Below are 17775 nucleotides of genomic sequence, written 5' to 3'. Positions count from 1 at the left end.
GTTTGTGGCCTCAGACAGGGGCATGTTTGTAGCTGTGCCTGGGGCTCCTCTTCAACTCTCACTTACTTACAGAGAGGAGAAGAAGAAACACTGAACAAAATATACGATTACTGGTGAGAAATGCCATATAAATGACTATTATCTTTCTGAAAAGCAATTTGGTATCCACTATCACAGGATCCTGATGTGTTTTGTCCATTGATTCTGCATATAGGAAGATAAAAAAGACGTAACTAAAAGTTCATAGACAAGGCTGTTTCCCACAGATTGATATCTAATCACTATTAATATGACCATTCAAGTGATTATAATATATTGGTCACCACCATGTTACATAATCATTAGGGAATCACCATAGACTCATTAATAAAAGAGTAGTTAGAATTAGAGAATAGCCATATATAATATATGTTCATTATAGACTGGTTCATAAAAGTTACTAATTTCAGTTTGGGTTGATGTAACATCCACTTATTCACAAACATGAGTATATACTTGTATATATATATATATATATATATATATATATATATGTATACACCTACTACATATGGGTATATATAAAGGAAAAAGCTAAGATGAAATTCAACAAAGTAATGCTTTGTTTGTTTCTTTTTTGAGACAAGTTTCCCCATGTAGCCAAGACTGGGCTCAAACTTGCTATATAGCTCAGCCAGGTCTCAAATTGAGATCCTCTTTTTGGAGCCTCTTGAGAGTTAGTTTATAGGTGTATGCCACCATGTTCAGCTCACCAAACTCATTGATGTTCATCTTTACCTCTTGATGGTAAGATCATAGCCATGTCCATTTTCATCTTTCTATTTTCCTGCACTTTTCAAATTTTATACCAAAGTTGGCTCAATTACAATAAGATAAATGAGTAAAGGAGTCTGGTGGAGATGTTTAGTAGAGAGCATTATTATTTTAAAGAGAGAACTTCTTTAGTGGGTGCAAACACAGGGTAAACTTTGTCTGAATGGGATAATTCTACAAAAAAAATGGATGAGTCACATTCATGCTATGTATGATTCTCTTCTTGCTGATATTATCTATTTTTTTTTTCTTTTGAAGCTTCCTGAGTTGACAGAAACTAAGATTTTAGCCCTTCTTTCCCATGGAGTTCTCATTCTCCAGTGGCAACTACTATGACACAGAGGACTCGTTTTCTGAAGACAGTTTAAACCTTCCCCTCTCTGATGGCTATGCCCCTTGTGAGGACACCATTTCCTGTGAGGATACAACCTTCCAGGAAGAAATAACTTTCAATGTGGACTTTTCAGTGCAGCTGCTAGTGACTAACGAACATAGAGGGGGCATGGAAAGTGAGAGTTCACCCATAAACAGACAAGGTCAAATTCAAGACAATCCCGAGCCTGTTTTGATGCAAAGCAATGCCCTGCCCTGGGAAGAGCATGATGCTATGTTAGCAAATGAAGACTACATAGTACAAAGTCTGCTGAATAACCTTCACAACTATCTACAAAATCTAAATGATGAAGAAAATCAGACAGATGACAATGAACATCAAACAGACGGAAATGAAAATAAGAGAGATGACAATCAGAATGAGAAAAATGAACAAATACTGGAAAATGACAAAGTTGAGGACTCTGTGTTCCTAGAACCATCAGATGGACGTGATTTGCAGCCAGGCAGCAGCTCCCCTCCACTCGTAGCTCACATTAGTCATAGAGAACACAGTACCTGTCAATACTTGCCCAAGCACAAACTATTGGAGAATAAAGATGTTGACCAGCTCCCAGAGATGACTCCAATGCTCAAGGGACAGAATCTTGAAAAGGTGAGCACAGAAATGCCCCCCAGGAGAGCAAGGGAAAGGCCTAGCAAAAGTGCTAAGCTACATAGAACAGAACCTTAATACCCTAAGTGGGGCTGGACACTTGGGTGTGTGACATGACCAGCAGGGAGAAGGAGAAAGACAAGAAGAGAACTCAGGAAAATCTGTAGAGAAAATATCAAAGAGGCTGAAGGAAAGGGCAGAATAGGAAAAAAGAGAAGGGCTAATAGTTATGAAAAAAACTGTGTGTATATGAGTGTCCGTTTTTAACTATTAAATAAGAACTGACTATTTATTTTTAACTATTAAATAAGAACTATAGTCCCTTGAAGTTGGGCTATTTCTGATACAAGGATTTCAGTTGCATAAATGAGTAAATATTGACTTCATGGTTGGTGATGGTGCACGTATATAACTCATCCTCCTTTTTTATGGCAGGTGGTGAACCAGGCAATGGGCAACAAAAGCTCAGAGACCCGCTGGACCTCATCTGTGCAGCCAGAGGAGAAGAACATGTCTTCCAGCACACAAATCACACACTGTGTGAACTTTAGACGCATGTTCCGCTGGATGAGGAAGCAAGTATGCTGCTGTGTAAGAAGAAAGTCTAAGCAGATTACTCAGAGCCCCTGCCAGTAGGCACCAGAGAGTAGGTGTCCAGTTACAGGCAAATTGATCCAGCAAGAAGAATTCTTCCAGTAATTAGCATCCCCTGTATCTCCAGATTTTTAAACTACATTGTCAAATAAGTTAGGAAAACCACACAATTGTGGAACTCATAATTGAGACTGACTTCCTAGTAAGTGTTTCAGCTAGGTTTAGGTATGATCTAAGTTTCATTTGTTGAAATTTAATCCTCACTGTGAGGTATTCAGAAGGCAGATAACTTTACATGACCAGTGAGCACAAGACTTTCATCATGATCCCTATGCCTGCTTGCTTGTGGTTTCTAGAACCCATTATCTGGAGTCTCTTACAGATTACATTCCCACCATTAGGTCAGTTTAAAGATGTATTTGAGAATGTTAAGATTGATAGGCATTTCTTCCATGTCTTCACTTGTAGTCTAAGTGTCCTTCAAGGTGAAATGAGTTTCTTCTAAGGGAAAAAGATTTGGGTATTGCTTTTCTTATTTATTCAGTCAATCTATGTCTTTTTATTGGAGAATTTGATCCATTTACATTCAAGGCAATTATCAATACAGACTCACTCAAGCCATTTTAATAACGTTTTAATTTTTATTACATTCTCTTTCTTTTCCCTCTCGACAATTTTCCCTTATCATTATGTGATCTATGCCTGTATTGTGTTTTGGTTCCTTGCTTATTGTTTTGAGTTTATCTATTATAGCCTTTTGCTCTGTGGTTATTACAAGGCTCATAAAGCTATCCACTGATCAAGTTATTTTGAAAGGTTAACAATAAATCATGGTCACAAAGATAAAAGAAGACAGACCAAAAAAGATAAAATATACTAATAAAAACTTCTACACCTATTCTCCACTCTTCCCCACATAATGCATTTCCAATGTCCTATTTTATGTCTTTCCATATTTCCTATTTTAACATATTCATGTAATTTTACTTTTTAGTTGTTTAGTATTTTAGTCTCATATTAAAGACATGAATATTTTACATACCATGTTTACAATATTATAATATTACCAAATTTGTTTCTATAATTACCCTTATCAGAGAATTGTTTACACCTTCTGATGTTTTCTTCATAGTCATTAAAGTCACTTCATGTGAGCAAATCCCTTGGGTATTTCTTATAGGACATGTCTGGAGGAAGTATATTGTCTCAGACTTTGTTTGTTGATGTATATCTTATCTCTTACTTTTAAAGGACAACTTTACTATGTACAAGAATTTTGCTTGGCAGGCCTTCTCCTTCCACTACTGTAAAATATCCATGCTACTCTCATCCTGCCAGAAAGTTTAATCTGCAGAAGTCTTCTATCAAAGAACTGAGAGAGACTTACATGCTTTTTGTTTCTTTTCTCTTTCTGCCTTGGGAATTTTCTCTTTATCTTTCACTCTGTCAGTTTGATCACTTTCCTCTAACTTAGTCACCTCCCTTGTTTCTGAATTCCAATACCCAACACCCACAAACTTAAAGGAAGAGAGCCTTATTATGGTTCATAATTACAGTTCATAGTTGTCTGGTTTCGAGGCAGGAAGGCAAGGCAGATGAGTATATCAGAGGAAAAGTTGCTCGCATCATGACAACAAGAAAGCAGAGCAAATCTATCAGCCATGGGAGGAGGTATACCCTTCCAGGAAATGCCCTCCAACACAGTTCCTCCAACCAGACCCTACTTCATAGTAACACCCTAGTGCTATCATCCTCATAAACCAATCATCTTCCAAACACATAAGGCTTTGGGTGCTATTTTATACATACACTATAACATGCCACTTCTGGCCCCCAAAAGACTCATGGACATCTCTTTGTGCAAAATACATTCAGACCACCTCTAAGAGTTGTCAGTCTCAACAGTTTCATCACTGCTAAAGTCCCAGGCCAAAGACTCCCCTGAGACTCTTAACTGTTAGGCCTGTAAAAATTAAAAAGAAAGTTGAACACTGCCAAACCAATGGAATGGGATATGTAACCCCATTCCAAAAAAAGGTAGAATCCAGGGAGACAAAAGCAAGATAGAAACCCAGCATGGGAAAAATTAAATTCTATAGTTCCATATCCAGCATGTGAGGTAAGTAGTAGAGAAATGCAAACTGCAAATCATTTAGGCAGCCCCATCTCTCTGTCACTGTCAATGGTTGTAGCACTTATGACCTCTCTAAGGCCAGCTTTGCTCACTTCTTGTGGCTTCCCTCAGATATTTCACATTTCTGGCTCCTTCAACTTTCCAGAGTTTCCATTGAAATTCTGGCTTCACTCACAGCTTCTTGCACTGCCTTCTCAGAGGCACAGTTCCTGGCTCCCCAAGATCTTCTGAAATCCAGCTGCAATCCTCTATGACCCCACAACTCTTGCATTATGGATGCCTAAAAGCAAGCACCACATAAATAGACAATGCCACCAGTCTGAGCAGTAGTCAGGGCTCCTTTGTTCATGGTTACCTATGAGTGTGTGAAACGCTGATCACTGTGAAACAAACCCTGGTAAACTAAATACGTAGGTGGCCCTTCTGGATCAGGATGTCCTGGGGTTTTCTTCTCAGAGCAAAGTCTTACGTTTTTGTACTCTTGAGCCTACAAGTGGTAAGGTCTTGTGGATTCTTCACAACCTTCAAGGCATCATCATATTATCTTGATATAAAGAACTTGGCTTCTCATTAATGTTAATCTTTTCATCAACCAAGTTCTCCTTGACCAAAACTGTGTAAGTTCTTCCTGGGAAACAGAAAGCTTTTAAAATCACTCAACTGTACTATTTTCTCTTGGCTCTCAGTTTAAAGGTGGCTATACTCCAAGAGTCAAATGATCTTGAAGTTTCCACTGGTATATTTATGGTTGAAAAGGGTAGCATTACAAAATAGCCAAACACTTTGAATCAAGACAACAGGAGAAATGCCTTAAGGGCATATCAGGAATCAACAAGGCTCCACCCTTTACAGGCTTAAAAGTGTAAGGTGAAAGACTGCTTTGAGAAGAGAGCCCCAGAACACTGTACACCAGAACATCAGCAACCATTAGTCTGTGGATTTCAGTTCATAGCACTCAGTCATACAAGTGCTTGAAAGCTTCAGCCTTGATACGAAAGAACCTGAAACATACAATAACTAAAATACCACCAATGGAAGTGGATGCAAATACACTCCACAGGAAGGATGTGGTGAAAAGTTTGACTACTAGTCTCTACTCACAGTCATAAATAAGAACACCACTTGAATTTGAAGTACCTTCATATTCTTGTACCATATTCTCTGTTCTCACATAAAAGTACATTCAGCAAAGAAAACATGTCTGGGCAAAGTACAAAATAGAAGCTGAGTCCCAGAATTCCTCTTATTTGTTCTTTCCTTGAATGCTGTAGGAGAAATCCAAATCATATAATTATAAGAGAAAAGCAAAGATTTTTATCTCTAGGTGAGTTCCATTCTTTCTTGGAAGGCTTCAAGAAAAAAAAAATCCCTGAATGATAAGGAGGAAAACAATGATCTTTGCCCTTACATGTGTTCCATTCCAGTGCTCATCAGAATAAAGAAGAGTGATCTGCCTTAGGAATAACAGAATAAATTCATTAATTTTTAAGATAAAAAAATCCAGGGAAATTACTCATTCCATTAAAGCCCAAGATATTCAGGGGAATACTTGTATTCTGCATCCCTTATGGCTCTTCAGCTCTGGGAGAGCCCCTTGATAGGAGAAGGAAGGCTGCTGCTATAAGTTTATCAGAATTGTACAATGCTTACCTATTTTACAAGTTAACAAAATGATAGACACATTATGCTTGATACATGCCAGATATTAATGAAAACCATTACTTAGGTTTCAAACCAACTTAGTTGCAGATAATTGTCACGACATCTCTTGGCATGCTGGCACAGAAACAAGTGGGATGTATTACACTAAGAAAAATAGCCATATGGATCTGGGCCTTGGGGATGCTTCTTGTTCGTATAGTCAAGCATCAGAATGTCCTTGATATTTCAGACATCACAAAAGATGGAGGATATCACTAACCTTAGTCAATTACTAATACCAGGTAAATGAATCATTAGTAACACTGAGAAAGAACATCATATTGCAGAAGTGTGCTTACCAAGGAGACACTCAGTGAAGAACAAGGAAAACTTTATAGCCAAATCTATTTTAACAGGTCCATCTAGCTGTAATATAGTCCTCCAATACACTTTCACTGTTTGGTTTTATTTGTATATCTAAGAATCAGATTATTTAGAAATTTCCATTTGCATGTAAGTAAACAAAGTCCTTTGTAGCATAAATCCCAGACTTCTCAAACTACTGATGTTTATTTCAGGGAGGAGAAAGCATTGAATTTTTTTGTCACCTGTCTCAGTGGCAGGTAGAAAATGAATAAAGAAAGAGGCACTGCTTATTCATGGAGTTTTTAAATCTATTTTCTTTTCTTTGTTCCTCATAAAGTCATGGAAGGAAACTGGACAGATGAGGGACCCTAAAACTAAGTTTTATTAGCTTCATAAAAAATTCAAATTCATCACAATGCAAGTCCTGAACTTTATTTAGATCACAATTTAAATACGTTTACATTTATTCCACAAAAATATTAAAAAGACATATTTGAGACAGCTTAAAAATGAGTATAGACTGCCTTTACCTGGAAAGCAGAGAAGATAAACCCAAGTTTTCTGTCTTATCACAAAGTTGTGATTCTCTACGCTCTGCTTACTCAAAGGTAAAAAGTCAGTTCCTGTCATATGAAGAAGATTGTTTTAGTACTTCATCAGATAATTAGCTGGCAGACTTAAAACTTTGTGTATTTCTTAGAGGAAACTCTATGAGACTAGTACAGTACAAAATAAGATTTCTTTACTGAGTTTTCAGAGTAAATTGAATTTACTTATCAACCTTTTAAAAAATAACTAAGACTTTATAACCTTATCATATTAAAGGCAGCTAGCAAAAAGAAAAAGAAAAATGGTGCATAGATTCTTTTGATAAAATTGGAAACATAAAACAAGTCTGATAATTTAAACAATTTGAAATTTTTAAATTATTCTCATGAGTTAAGTCCTCCCAGTTGGTATTCTCAGATGTTACCATTGCAAACTGTACAGCTTTCAGAAACCTACCTAAAGAATAATTTTTTATTTCTTCCAAAAAGTTTACATAGTTCTGGGTATCATCCAAGGATTATTGTGAGGACTAACAGATCTCCTGAATTTAAATCATCTGTCGCCTTGCTAGACACAGTAGAATGAAAAATACATCTTTAGCTATAAATGCTTGCAAGAATAAAAGTGTTTTGTCAACAAAAAATAAGAAGTTAATCATTGAAGAAAACATGATTACTCAATGTCTAAAAATAATCGCAAATCCAAATTTTAAAAACTAATTACAGATCTGCACCTCACTGCATGGGCTTCCCATGGAATCTTTCCAGGTGCCCAAGAACAAATTTTAAACATGTAGCATTTTATGATCGAAATAAACAGTCACACAGCTTCATATCTAACCAACTATGTAACTTAAGGCAGTTAAAACATGTCACCAGGTCCACTGAGAAAAAACAATTAATTAATAAGAAGTAATCATCAATGAAAAACAATATTGGGACCATTCTTTGCAATATACAATATGCCACAATACTAATTTTCAAGACACTGACTGTAAAAATATGGACCTTGGAATGATTCCATGTGGTTGTAAATAATGGCACTATAAATGGTCTTATTGAGCAGAAGGGACTAATCTATTTTGGAAGAAAATCTCCATGTTTACCTGGAAAAAATATGAACACTTGAATAAAATCTCCTTTTAAGGGTGTCTGTTTACCTTCTCTTGTGTGACTTTCTAGAAGCATAAGAGTGATATAGGATGCTTTGTAGCTTTTAAGAAAGAAGGTGTGATTGTATCATTCCATGAACTCAAAGGAAAAGTCACTGAGAGTTCAGAATGTCTCCTGTCATTGCTAAATGGGCAGGGGGCTGAGACTGTAGTGCCTCCCCAAAGGGTGGGGAGCAGGGCCTTCTGCACCAGTCTCCGTCCCTGAGGATACAACTCCAGCTCTGCGCACAGGACATGAAGACTCTCCCACACTGATGATTGCATGCAGCTCAGGAAATATAAAATGAGAATGCTTCCTGGGAAACATTTTGAGCAGGCTTCCTCCTGGCTCGCTAAAATTTTAGAGACAATTTTAGAAGACTCAAAGCTCAGCCCGCTGAAATTTTGCAGACAACCACAAAGTTAGCTAACCTTAGTACATCTCCCCAAGAAAACCCGTATTAGTACACTTAAAGAAGTATATGCATGAGATTAATCTCTAGAGTTTCTGTATTTACTAAAAGGACACAAAGACCTCTATGATGAAGGTGTATGACCTAATTCTCTGTCACCATCACAACAAACAGCAAAAGACAAGTAGCAGAAAAACAGCCTGGGTCTGCTGGCTTCTGAGAAACTGGTGACATTTACAGCGCCCATGGCTCAGGCTCACTCATCCCACCTGCAAATGGGAGATGACAGTGATTATCTCCCTACCTACTAAAAAGGTTTGAAGATGAAATGGTGTATATTAAGTGCTTAATAAGTATTTCCTAATGGGCAGCACAGGTGGATATATTACACATGCTGTAATAATTGAGGAATACATATTTAAGAAAAGCTAATATTAAATTGAAATACATGGATTAGCATCATAATAGGACAGCACAAGTTTTTGGGAAAGGAATAAGTGTTTGATTCTTCAGGCAATTATATTTACTTGCTAATCGTATCACCAAAATGTTCATTTAATTCAATGAATACAAATATTTTCCAGTTCACATAAGGGCCCCCACACCTCCACTCCACCCCACCCCATTTTGCTGCACTAAAGTTCCAAAGATCCAAAGAATCAGCCAGTGTTCTCTTTAACAGAAAAATAAATAAAGAAAATGTGGCACATATTTATACAGTTAAGTATTATTCAGCCTTTAAAAATGAATTTATGTCATTTGCTGGAAAATGGATGAAACTGGAGATCACAGGGTTAACAAAAATAAGCCAGACACAGAAAACCAGGAGTCCTGTATTTTCCATAATGTGTGAAATCTAAAAAAGATGACATAAAAGTAAAAGAAACTATATTAGAAAAGAATAAGAATGGGGGGAGGAGAATACATGGGAGGTTAAGGGAGAATGATCCAAATATACTTCATCCATAGAAGAAAACCCCACACTGAAACACAACGCTTTGTAAAGTTAATAGGTACTACCCAAATAATAAATTAAATAAAAGAAAAACAAAACCAAAGAAACAAAACATAACTACCTTCTGGTGCTCACCATACTTTTGTACCTACCACATTCACCCTGCTCTGACCTGTACTACCAATAGAATATAACTGAAATAGTGGTCATTTTTGAGATTCAGCTACAAAACAGACTAACTTCATCTCTTGTTCCCTAATTCCTTCCCTTCCTTGTCCTTGCTCCAGCAAAAACCAGCTGCCAAGTCAACCAGCCCTCTGCAGAGTTGTCTGTGTACAGCGATTCCTGTAGGCTGCACCTCACCCAGCCTCACAGTGGGGTCAGCACTTAGAGGGGAGGAGGAAAACTCTCCCAATTCCAGTCCTTCACTCTGCCTTCGCCTCTGTGCCTGCTTCGCTCTCCCAAATTGTCTCCAGTATGAGCAGAAGTGGGACAAATGAGAGGGGTAAAAGATCAACTTAGGAATGGTGAAATTTTAAAGCTCTTGACTATGAAATGATTCTTGAATCTGGTAGCTTAAGCTTGAAATGCAGTTTAATATTCCACTAAGAGGATAAAGTCAAGCAACTTTTATAGTATACTCATGGAAGCAAAATAGTGAAATTATATGATTGGTAAAAGTGAAATTTCCCAGTTAGAGGTTAGTTGGTGGTTTCTGATTGATATGATTAATAGATTTGTTTTACTGTTGAAACTGGGACAGAGTTTCCTTTCACGGGAATTTGAGGCACTTGAGCTACACAGTCTGATGATCTCCTAATCAGAGAAAGAAATCTTCCCTTTGTGGTCAGCCTTTTAATTAAAAGAGATGAATCAAAATGACGAAAAATGCCACTCCCTGTGACTGTCACAGCTGGTTTGTTTTTGTCTTAGTGTGAATACTTAAGTCATGATGTCAGACTTACTAATGAAATATTTTTGTTGTTGTTTGTCTTGTTTTTATTCCTCTGATTGCAATGATCTGATGACCACTGATAGGTTTTGTCAAAGGAAAAAAATCACAAGAGTTTATTTATAGATGTAATTATGTCTTTTCATAGTCTGTGGATCAAGGCAGCTTCTACTCTCTAAAACAGAAGATCTACGCCTGGGAAATGGAGGAACAGTGGATTTTGTAAGCTGGAACAAGAAAGCTCCAAAGCAAAAAAAATAAAAATAAAAAATTTAAAAGCTAACTATTCCAGAAAGGTTATACCAGTTGTTGTAGTTAGGTGGTCAACTTAACGCCAGAGTGCAGAGAACAATTAGAATCAGGACATGGAGTTTATAATACTATTTTTATAATGGTCACAGGGAATTAACACAAGAAAATGCAGGAAATCTATCCACAATACCAAAGACACACAATATTTAGTCAAGGGCCTAAATCCCACAGCAATGTCCCACATGAGTCTAGATAAAAACCCAGAGCTCATGACAATGCCTCCAATGAGTCCAACTGGAGGTCTAGAGCCCACAAGAAGGACTCATGCCAGTCTCTTTTACAGATCTGTCCTGGGAAAGTCCAAAGGTTAGTGGGGGAAGCCAAGAAGTCTACGCCAGCAGGGTGAAGGAGCTGTGCTGGTGGGATGAGTGTTCAATGCTGGAGCCAAGAAGTCACACTCACAACAAAGACCAGGGCTGTCCTGAAAGGCACCACAGCCATCCTCAGTGACATAAAGGCCCGAGCTCCTCTGACAACAAGCACAGTGGGGTACATGCCAGGAAGCCAGCATGACGAGTTTATCCTGGAGACCAAGCAGCACACGTCTTCCCCTCGGGAGCCAGGAAGCAATGCTCAATGTGAGGACCAAAGCTTCTCCAGGAGAATCAGCGGCTCAAACAGCACCATGTAGGAGAATCCACAGTGCCTCAACACCTCAATGCAATAATGCATTAATGCCTTCCCTCTCCTTCTCCACCTCTCTATTTATGCTGGCAACTTTCCTCAGGTGGAGCATCTATGCTCAGTGCCATGCTGATCTAATCCAGCTGGCATTGAGTTGACCACCAGTTCTTAATCTTTAACACCAGTCTAATTTGTAAGGGAGAATATTTCCTTGTTTTACAGACAGTGGTTTACTGGGATCTCCCATTTTCAGAATAACCAACTTTTATGTTAGGATTTGTTTGGTTACACTTTCAGAATAATTATATTACGTTTATCATGGTGCCTCCATGAAGCAGATAGATAGACATCAACATGCCTGAGGAGCAAAAGGAGCAGGTACCAAACTAGCATGCATTGCCAATTAATCAAAGAAAGACTTCATTTTCTAATACAGTTCTAATCATATGTGGAGTCTCAGACCTAAAGCAATTCCACAGAGCACAATGACATCTCAGGACTATTGTGCACATTCCTTCTGGTGTGTGGCCACCTAGTCACGTAACTCCAGAACGAGGCATACTGCATTCCTCATTGCCATACCTGCAGCCCAAAGAGGTCAGGAATGGACCTGCTCTTTAAACTGGTTGGGACTGGGACTTGGTTTAAATTAGGAACTTGCCTTTTATAAATTTCTTATGTGATTAAAGCCCTTGAGAAAACACTGACCATTGAAAAAAGGACAGAAAGACATTTTTGCAATTCCTACTTAGTAACTTGTAAGTAAAAACTTCTATGTAAAAATGTTGATAAGCATCATGATTTTTTTAGTTCCCTGAACACCAGAAATGATTTCTGAGTGCATTAAAAACGTTTCCAAATTCCTTCTTGAGGAGCGGCCTCCAAGGCACTGCCCACCTTTTTGCTTGAAGGTTTAAGTCTCCCTTTATTGACTTTACAATGAATTCTACCTTATTTCTGAAAGGCCTACAGGTCTTGATTGAACTCCCTCATCAAGGGCACAAAGAATCAAGACCCAAGGAAGTAAGGATCTGATTCCTCACTACAATAGGACCTGGCTTCCCAGTAACCACTCTATTTTGGTTTGGTTCCATCTATCGGGGCATTGTGCAAAAGCTGTGTCCAATAAAACTTCTCCCCTTACTTGTGTTTATCCCTTTGAACACTTGTCTAAAACCTTTGAGAGAACAGAGTCCACCAAGGGGATAGCAATAAGGACTTTTGAGAGGCTAATACCAAGAATTAGTGTAAGCTTTTTAGTCAGCCAAGGTCTTCACAACCGTAGGCAGCTAAAACAAAAGAAAACTAAGCATTATGAGACAGGTAAGACTACAAATAGTCTCTGAAATCAGAGATCAGTTAGTAGAGTGGTTTTTACATTTGAGATCAAAATGTATTTTCTCAGTTTGTAGTTTGAATGTCTCTGATTATGGCACTGGATATTTTAGTCTCTCTAGGGGCTCATACAGCACATTTGAGTGTTATCCTCTGAAATTCACAACAGATTTATCTCTAGCTTGTGGAGTTTGAAGAATAGGGCAACTTATAAGTAGTAAACATATTAAGAACAATAAGTAGTACTAGCATCTGATATTTACAAGATAACTGAATTTTCTACAGAGATATAATTTCTATGTTTACCTTGAGCTTTATCAAAGCTAATCATAGTGAGCCTATTTGTTTCAAAATACATCATTGACTTAATTATTCTCATAAGTGTGGCAAGAACATTAGTTGCTCTTAGAGTATTTTTTCAAGTCTATTTCTAAGGAATTTCAAATTAGACTTTAAAATGCTATCCAGCCTAGGAATCGCTTAGCAGGAATTGCCACTAGACTTTACCAGCAATACTTACAGATTTGGTTGCATTTTTTTTTTAGATTTTAGAATCTTTCTTCAATAAGACCAGCAAGACCTTAAAGCCAAACACCAGGCTATCTACACTTTGATATTGTAACCAATTTTTCTTACTATGTCTTGAATTTTAAAAAGAACCAATTTTTCACTGGATTCGTGAAAGCAGCTATGTTGCCATGCAAAAGAGATCCCTCACAAATACTTTCTGAATTTTAGTGAGATCAGGGAAAGAGTAAAGGCTTCAATTTTGATGATTAATATGTATCTTATCAAATTTCTCTAAGTTATAGGTAATTTAAGAAAATAAAGTTAAGTTTTCTGAAGTCTAGAAAATAACATCAAATGATAAGAAATTTTAAACCCATAAAAATGTATTATTTAACAGTTTATTCTATTCTATTTAATTAATTCTTGTTCTACTTGATGTGGGATTCCCAGTTTTATAAGCCAATCAGTATTTTCATAAGAATTCTAGAAACTCATAACAAGTCTCATTGTATGATCTTAAAGCTTTCAGAAACCTGTACACATCAGAATTCTTTCTATGAAACATGAGGAACTACCCAGACAATGCTCCTTGAAAGAAGAGCAATTCTCTCCATTTTAGATAAACTTGGAACTATCTCCATGTATTGCATTGACATGTACAGAGCCGGTTAAGCTATTTCTTTGTCCTTTCAATTGACTTTAAGCAACATAAATGGGGTTGGCTGTGGAACTGATGTGTAATCTTTGAAAAAAGGTGACAGTCATTGTTTCCCCACCCAGTGACTCCCAGAAAAACATAGTCGAGCGGGGCAGGATGAAGAGCCGTGTTCCGTGCTGTCAGGTGGGACTGAGCCTCAAGACAGAAGCTATGACTTCCCAGAAAAACAAGAGTGTACATCAAAGCTGAAGCACTGACCCCAAAAATGTTAGATACTACCTCAGCTGTGTTATCAGATTAGTCCCTCTTCATATCACAGGTTATTTCAGGCCTCTTACCTAGCCCAGTTCACAGCAACCACATTATTCCCACCATAGTCACTGTCACTCATCCCCAAGCCACTCCTCTCATGGGGAATTAATAAATCCAGGGTTAGGCCCTGGGTTGTGGCCTTTGTTCCCATGAACCATCATCTTGGCTGGACTTAGGACCCCCTTGGCTCCTCATAACTCTGTGTCTGTGTGTGTGTGTGTGTCTTAGTGTCTTTCTTCTCATCTTGGGTTGCAATGAAAGTGATGGACTAGAATTAATTCAGTAGTATTCCAAAAACTTCTCCATGGGATTACAAATATAAACCTTCCAGACTGAGACAAGATCTGAGAAAGGACTTCCTATAATGAAATGCTTGAAGAAAAAACATCATAGGTTTATAATTTTTTGCAATAGCTCTTAGTAACAAAATAAGATAATTAATGGTCTGTGAAAAATAAGCCTTAAAAGTCAAGGTTAAAAGTCTGGGGAAAGCTCACCCTAATATATTTGACAAGGAAATCTGATCATCTATATGCCCTAAAGTATTTAAAAATTATGACTATTTACACTGCAAAAACATAGTTTTAGGAAATGTTATATAATTCTGGGATATCAGGGATCTGGCCGAGATCCCCAACTGCCTGTATAAGGGGTTCAGTGAAAGGATGAAATAAGAACACAGTTGAATTTAGCTGTGCATGATGGCAGGCTGGGAGGTCAATGCCAAGATACTCCAAACCAGACACTATTTATTAAGTATATACAATATAGGAGGGCTCACAGAAGATTCCAGATCAGTGGATGATTCAGAGGTGGATGATTCAGCAGGCAACCGATGATCCTGGGATGACTCAAGGGGACGAAGATGATATTATGCTAAGGAGGAGCTTTCCCTGAAGTGTTCTTTTTAATCTTGGTAGTTTCAACTCAGTCTTAGCAGGTGGGAGAAGATGGCTCATCCCAAAAAAGTTAATGGGAAGTCTCAGAAGTATGACACTATAATCCCAAACCTCCGTTTATCTCTTATGGAGTATGTAAAATTAGCCATTGTGAATTTGTGGTCCCCAATACTGGAACACTGATGTATTTTGTTTTATTTGTTCATTTCTTGACTGCTGTGGATTGAATCTAAAACCTTTACCTACTCTATTATTATTTAATATTTTTCATGATGCTGTCCCACTAAATTGTCCAGAGTGGACTTGAATTTGTGATCCTCCTGCCTGAGCCTGTCAGAATGCTGAGATTCTTGGTGTGTACTCTGTACCTGGCTGGTACACATGTAAAAACATATCTACAAGGTACAAAAGTTATTTCTTACTTTATATTTTTTCCATACAAATTTGACGTGTCAAATAGTTCTATTTAGCTTATCATCTGTCTTTTACAAAAAAATGAGAATATATCCTTTTGGTATATTTCAAAGTGTGAAAAATATTTGGAATTTGATTTGGTGAACTTGTCAGAAATGTCACAAGTTAAATAGGACCATATGTCACTGTGAAACAATACCAACATGACAAAAGAAAAATTTTAAGGTAAATAAAGCAAGTTACACAGAAAGGGAGAAAATTAGTTGCTTTGAAAATAAAGACAATTCACTTTTCTTTAGTGATCCAAGGGTAGTAGAACACAACACAATGCACAAGCAATTATATAAATAAAACCACAAAATCTTTGTCTCCTAAGTGAATTACTTAAAAGACAGAGAAAAACTTCTACCTTTTTCAAATCAATACTTCAACACAACTTTGTCATTTTGACAGAAAATTAGCTTGTAGCTTTCTACTAATATATTTTAGATACAGTCTGAAAAGAAATAAAGAATACAGTGTATATAGAGATCACTTTTATGCAAAAAAATGAATAAAAGATAAAGCAAAATGTAAATAGTGGCAATCACTATTGAGAATGTCTTCCTTGTCAGGATATTGCTAATGCATTCAATTATTCTACAATTTAAAAACTCTCTTTATAGAAAATGTTAATTTACATTAATGAGTACAATTTATAATTTTAACCAGTGTTGTCACTGATAATATAATAGGTAGTTACGAGCTCAATTCATGCGGCGTGAAGAACTGCTTCCCACAGAGCATGACAATGAAAGCTCTACAAATCCAAAATCATTTATTCATGTATTCAAAAAGAATACTTTTGTCTTTTCTCCCCATATCAACTTTCTCTCAAAAAGTTCCCAAATAGATTTGATGAGCCCATCAAATAGGTGAATTCAAAAAGGAACAGAAATTCCATGCAAGGAATCCCGATGAACAAACAGACACCACCCCCACATCACCAAATGCACGAACATGGACCATGTGTAAGTCCCTTCCCTAGTCGTATGTCAATGATTTTGAGTAAGTACTCTGCTTATTCTCTGCCTAGTACAAGGAGTACTGCATCTCTACATGTCCTGAGATATTTTAATCTGGAAAATTAATCCAGTCTTCTCTGAGGAAGCAAAGACTCTACATAGAAAACTGTCAATAATTTTTGAGTCTAAAGTGAACAGATTTTTGTGTCTAGAAAGATGGAGTTTATGTACTTTGCCCTATTCCTCCCACTAACTGTGATTCAAACCCACCTTACACGGAAACCAAACATGAGAAGACCCTGAAAACCAGAGGGAAGAAAGCAAATGGGAAAGAAATGTTCAGATGATGCATTTTCTAGGTGTTCTTTTGGTTTTATAATTCAGAGTTGTAGCTAAAGAAACCAGCAATACAGAAATGTTAACAGACTCAAGTGAAAAACATCTCAAAAATGAAAAATATCTCAAAAAACACGCCAGTTTCCATTGAAATGGGGAGGGAACAATCAGGCAAGGCAGAAAATGCTTAGGCAATAACACCTCTACCGTTGTCCAGTGCCATGGAAGAGGAGCTCAAACTCCTCTCGTTATATCAAACTTCTCTTTTGGTTGTCAGAAATCACTTACCTGAGATACCATGATCATGAAGGTGGTTTCCCCAGCGTGAGGTTCATCCATCGCACTCCAGATATGCTGACCCCTGTGATTTTCCAAAATGTGAGGCACACAAAACCATAGTTTATGATACTGAGGGAATGTGTTCGTGCCTTCCTGTGTTAAAAATAAAAAAATCAGTTGTCCTTCCAGAGCTGGGAAAACCTCAACTTGAATGAAAAACACAATCAGTAGAGGCCAGAACAAAAATGTTAGAAACCCTAGAGGCCAGAACAAAAATGTTAGAAACCCTAGAACTGTCTAACAAACAGTTTTAAAGGAGTCAGGATGGCTGAGCAATTGCAAACAAGACTGAAATAGCTGAAACAAATAATCTCAGCAAAGAAATTAAAATGCATACAACAAGCACATAGAAATTTTAGAACTGAAAATTATAACTTCACTTAAAAGATAAAAATTCAACAGGTAAACACACCATAGGAAAATACATTAGTAAACATGGAGGTAAAAAACACAAGTTACTCAATCTGAGTCATATAA

The 17775-nt window shown here is 37.2% G+C and overlaps 1 protein-coding gene and 1 non-coding gene across 2 annotated transcripts; both read left to right on the top strand.

Moving 5' to 3' along the window:
• Window positions 1-1114: 1114 nt before the first annotated feature.
• On the top strand, window positions 1115-2437 carry LOC134473569 (uncharacterized protein C12orf71 homolog). The gene is made up of 2 exons (XM_063238284.1): window positions 1115-1801; window positions 2237-2437. The coding sequence occupies exons 1-2, from the start codon at window positions 1115-1117 to the stop codon at window positions 2435-2437; spliced, it is 888 nt and encodes a 295-aa protein (XP_063094354.1).
• A 14802-nt stretch (window positions 2438-17239) lies between these two features.
• LOC111757048 (U1 spliceosomal RNA) lies at window positions 17240-17396 on the top strand. Its single transcript, XR_002791432.1, has one exon. It is a non-coding gene; the product is annotated as a U1 spliceosomal RNA (small nuclear RNA).
• The last annotated feature ends 379 nt before the right edge of the window (window positions 17397-17775 follow it).

This window comes from Cavia porcellus, unplaced genomic scaffold (genome assembly GCF_034190915.1).
Source record: "Cavia porcellus strain 051 isolate PalLab524CR breed Dunkin Hartley unplaced genomic scaffold, mCavPor4.1 scaffold_27, whole genome shotgun sequence".
Lineage (NCBI taxonomy): Eukaryota > Metazoa > Chordata > Mammalia > Rodentia > Caviidae > Cavia > Cavia porcellus.
Note: the sequence above shows the minus strand (reverse complement) of the source record. Positions and strands in the feature narration are given on the sequence as shown.

Excerpts from the sequence above, each read along its gene's own strand:
- LOC134473569 (XM_063238284.1), top strand. The coding sequence starts at position 1,115 with ATGGAGTTCTCATTCTCCAGTGGCAACTACTATGACACAGAGGACTCG. Across the intron at positions 1,802-2,236 it reads AGGGACAGAATCTTGAAAAG|GTGGTGAACCAGGCAATGGG; the intron begins GTGAGCACAGAA and ends TTTTTATGGCAG.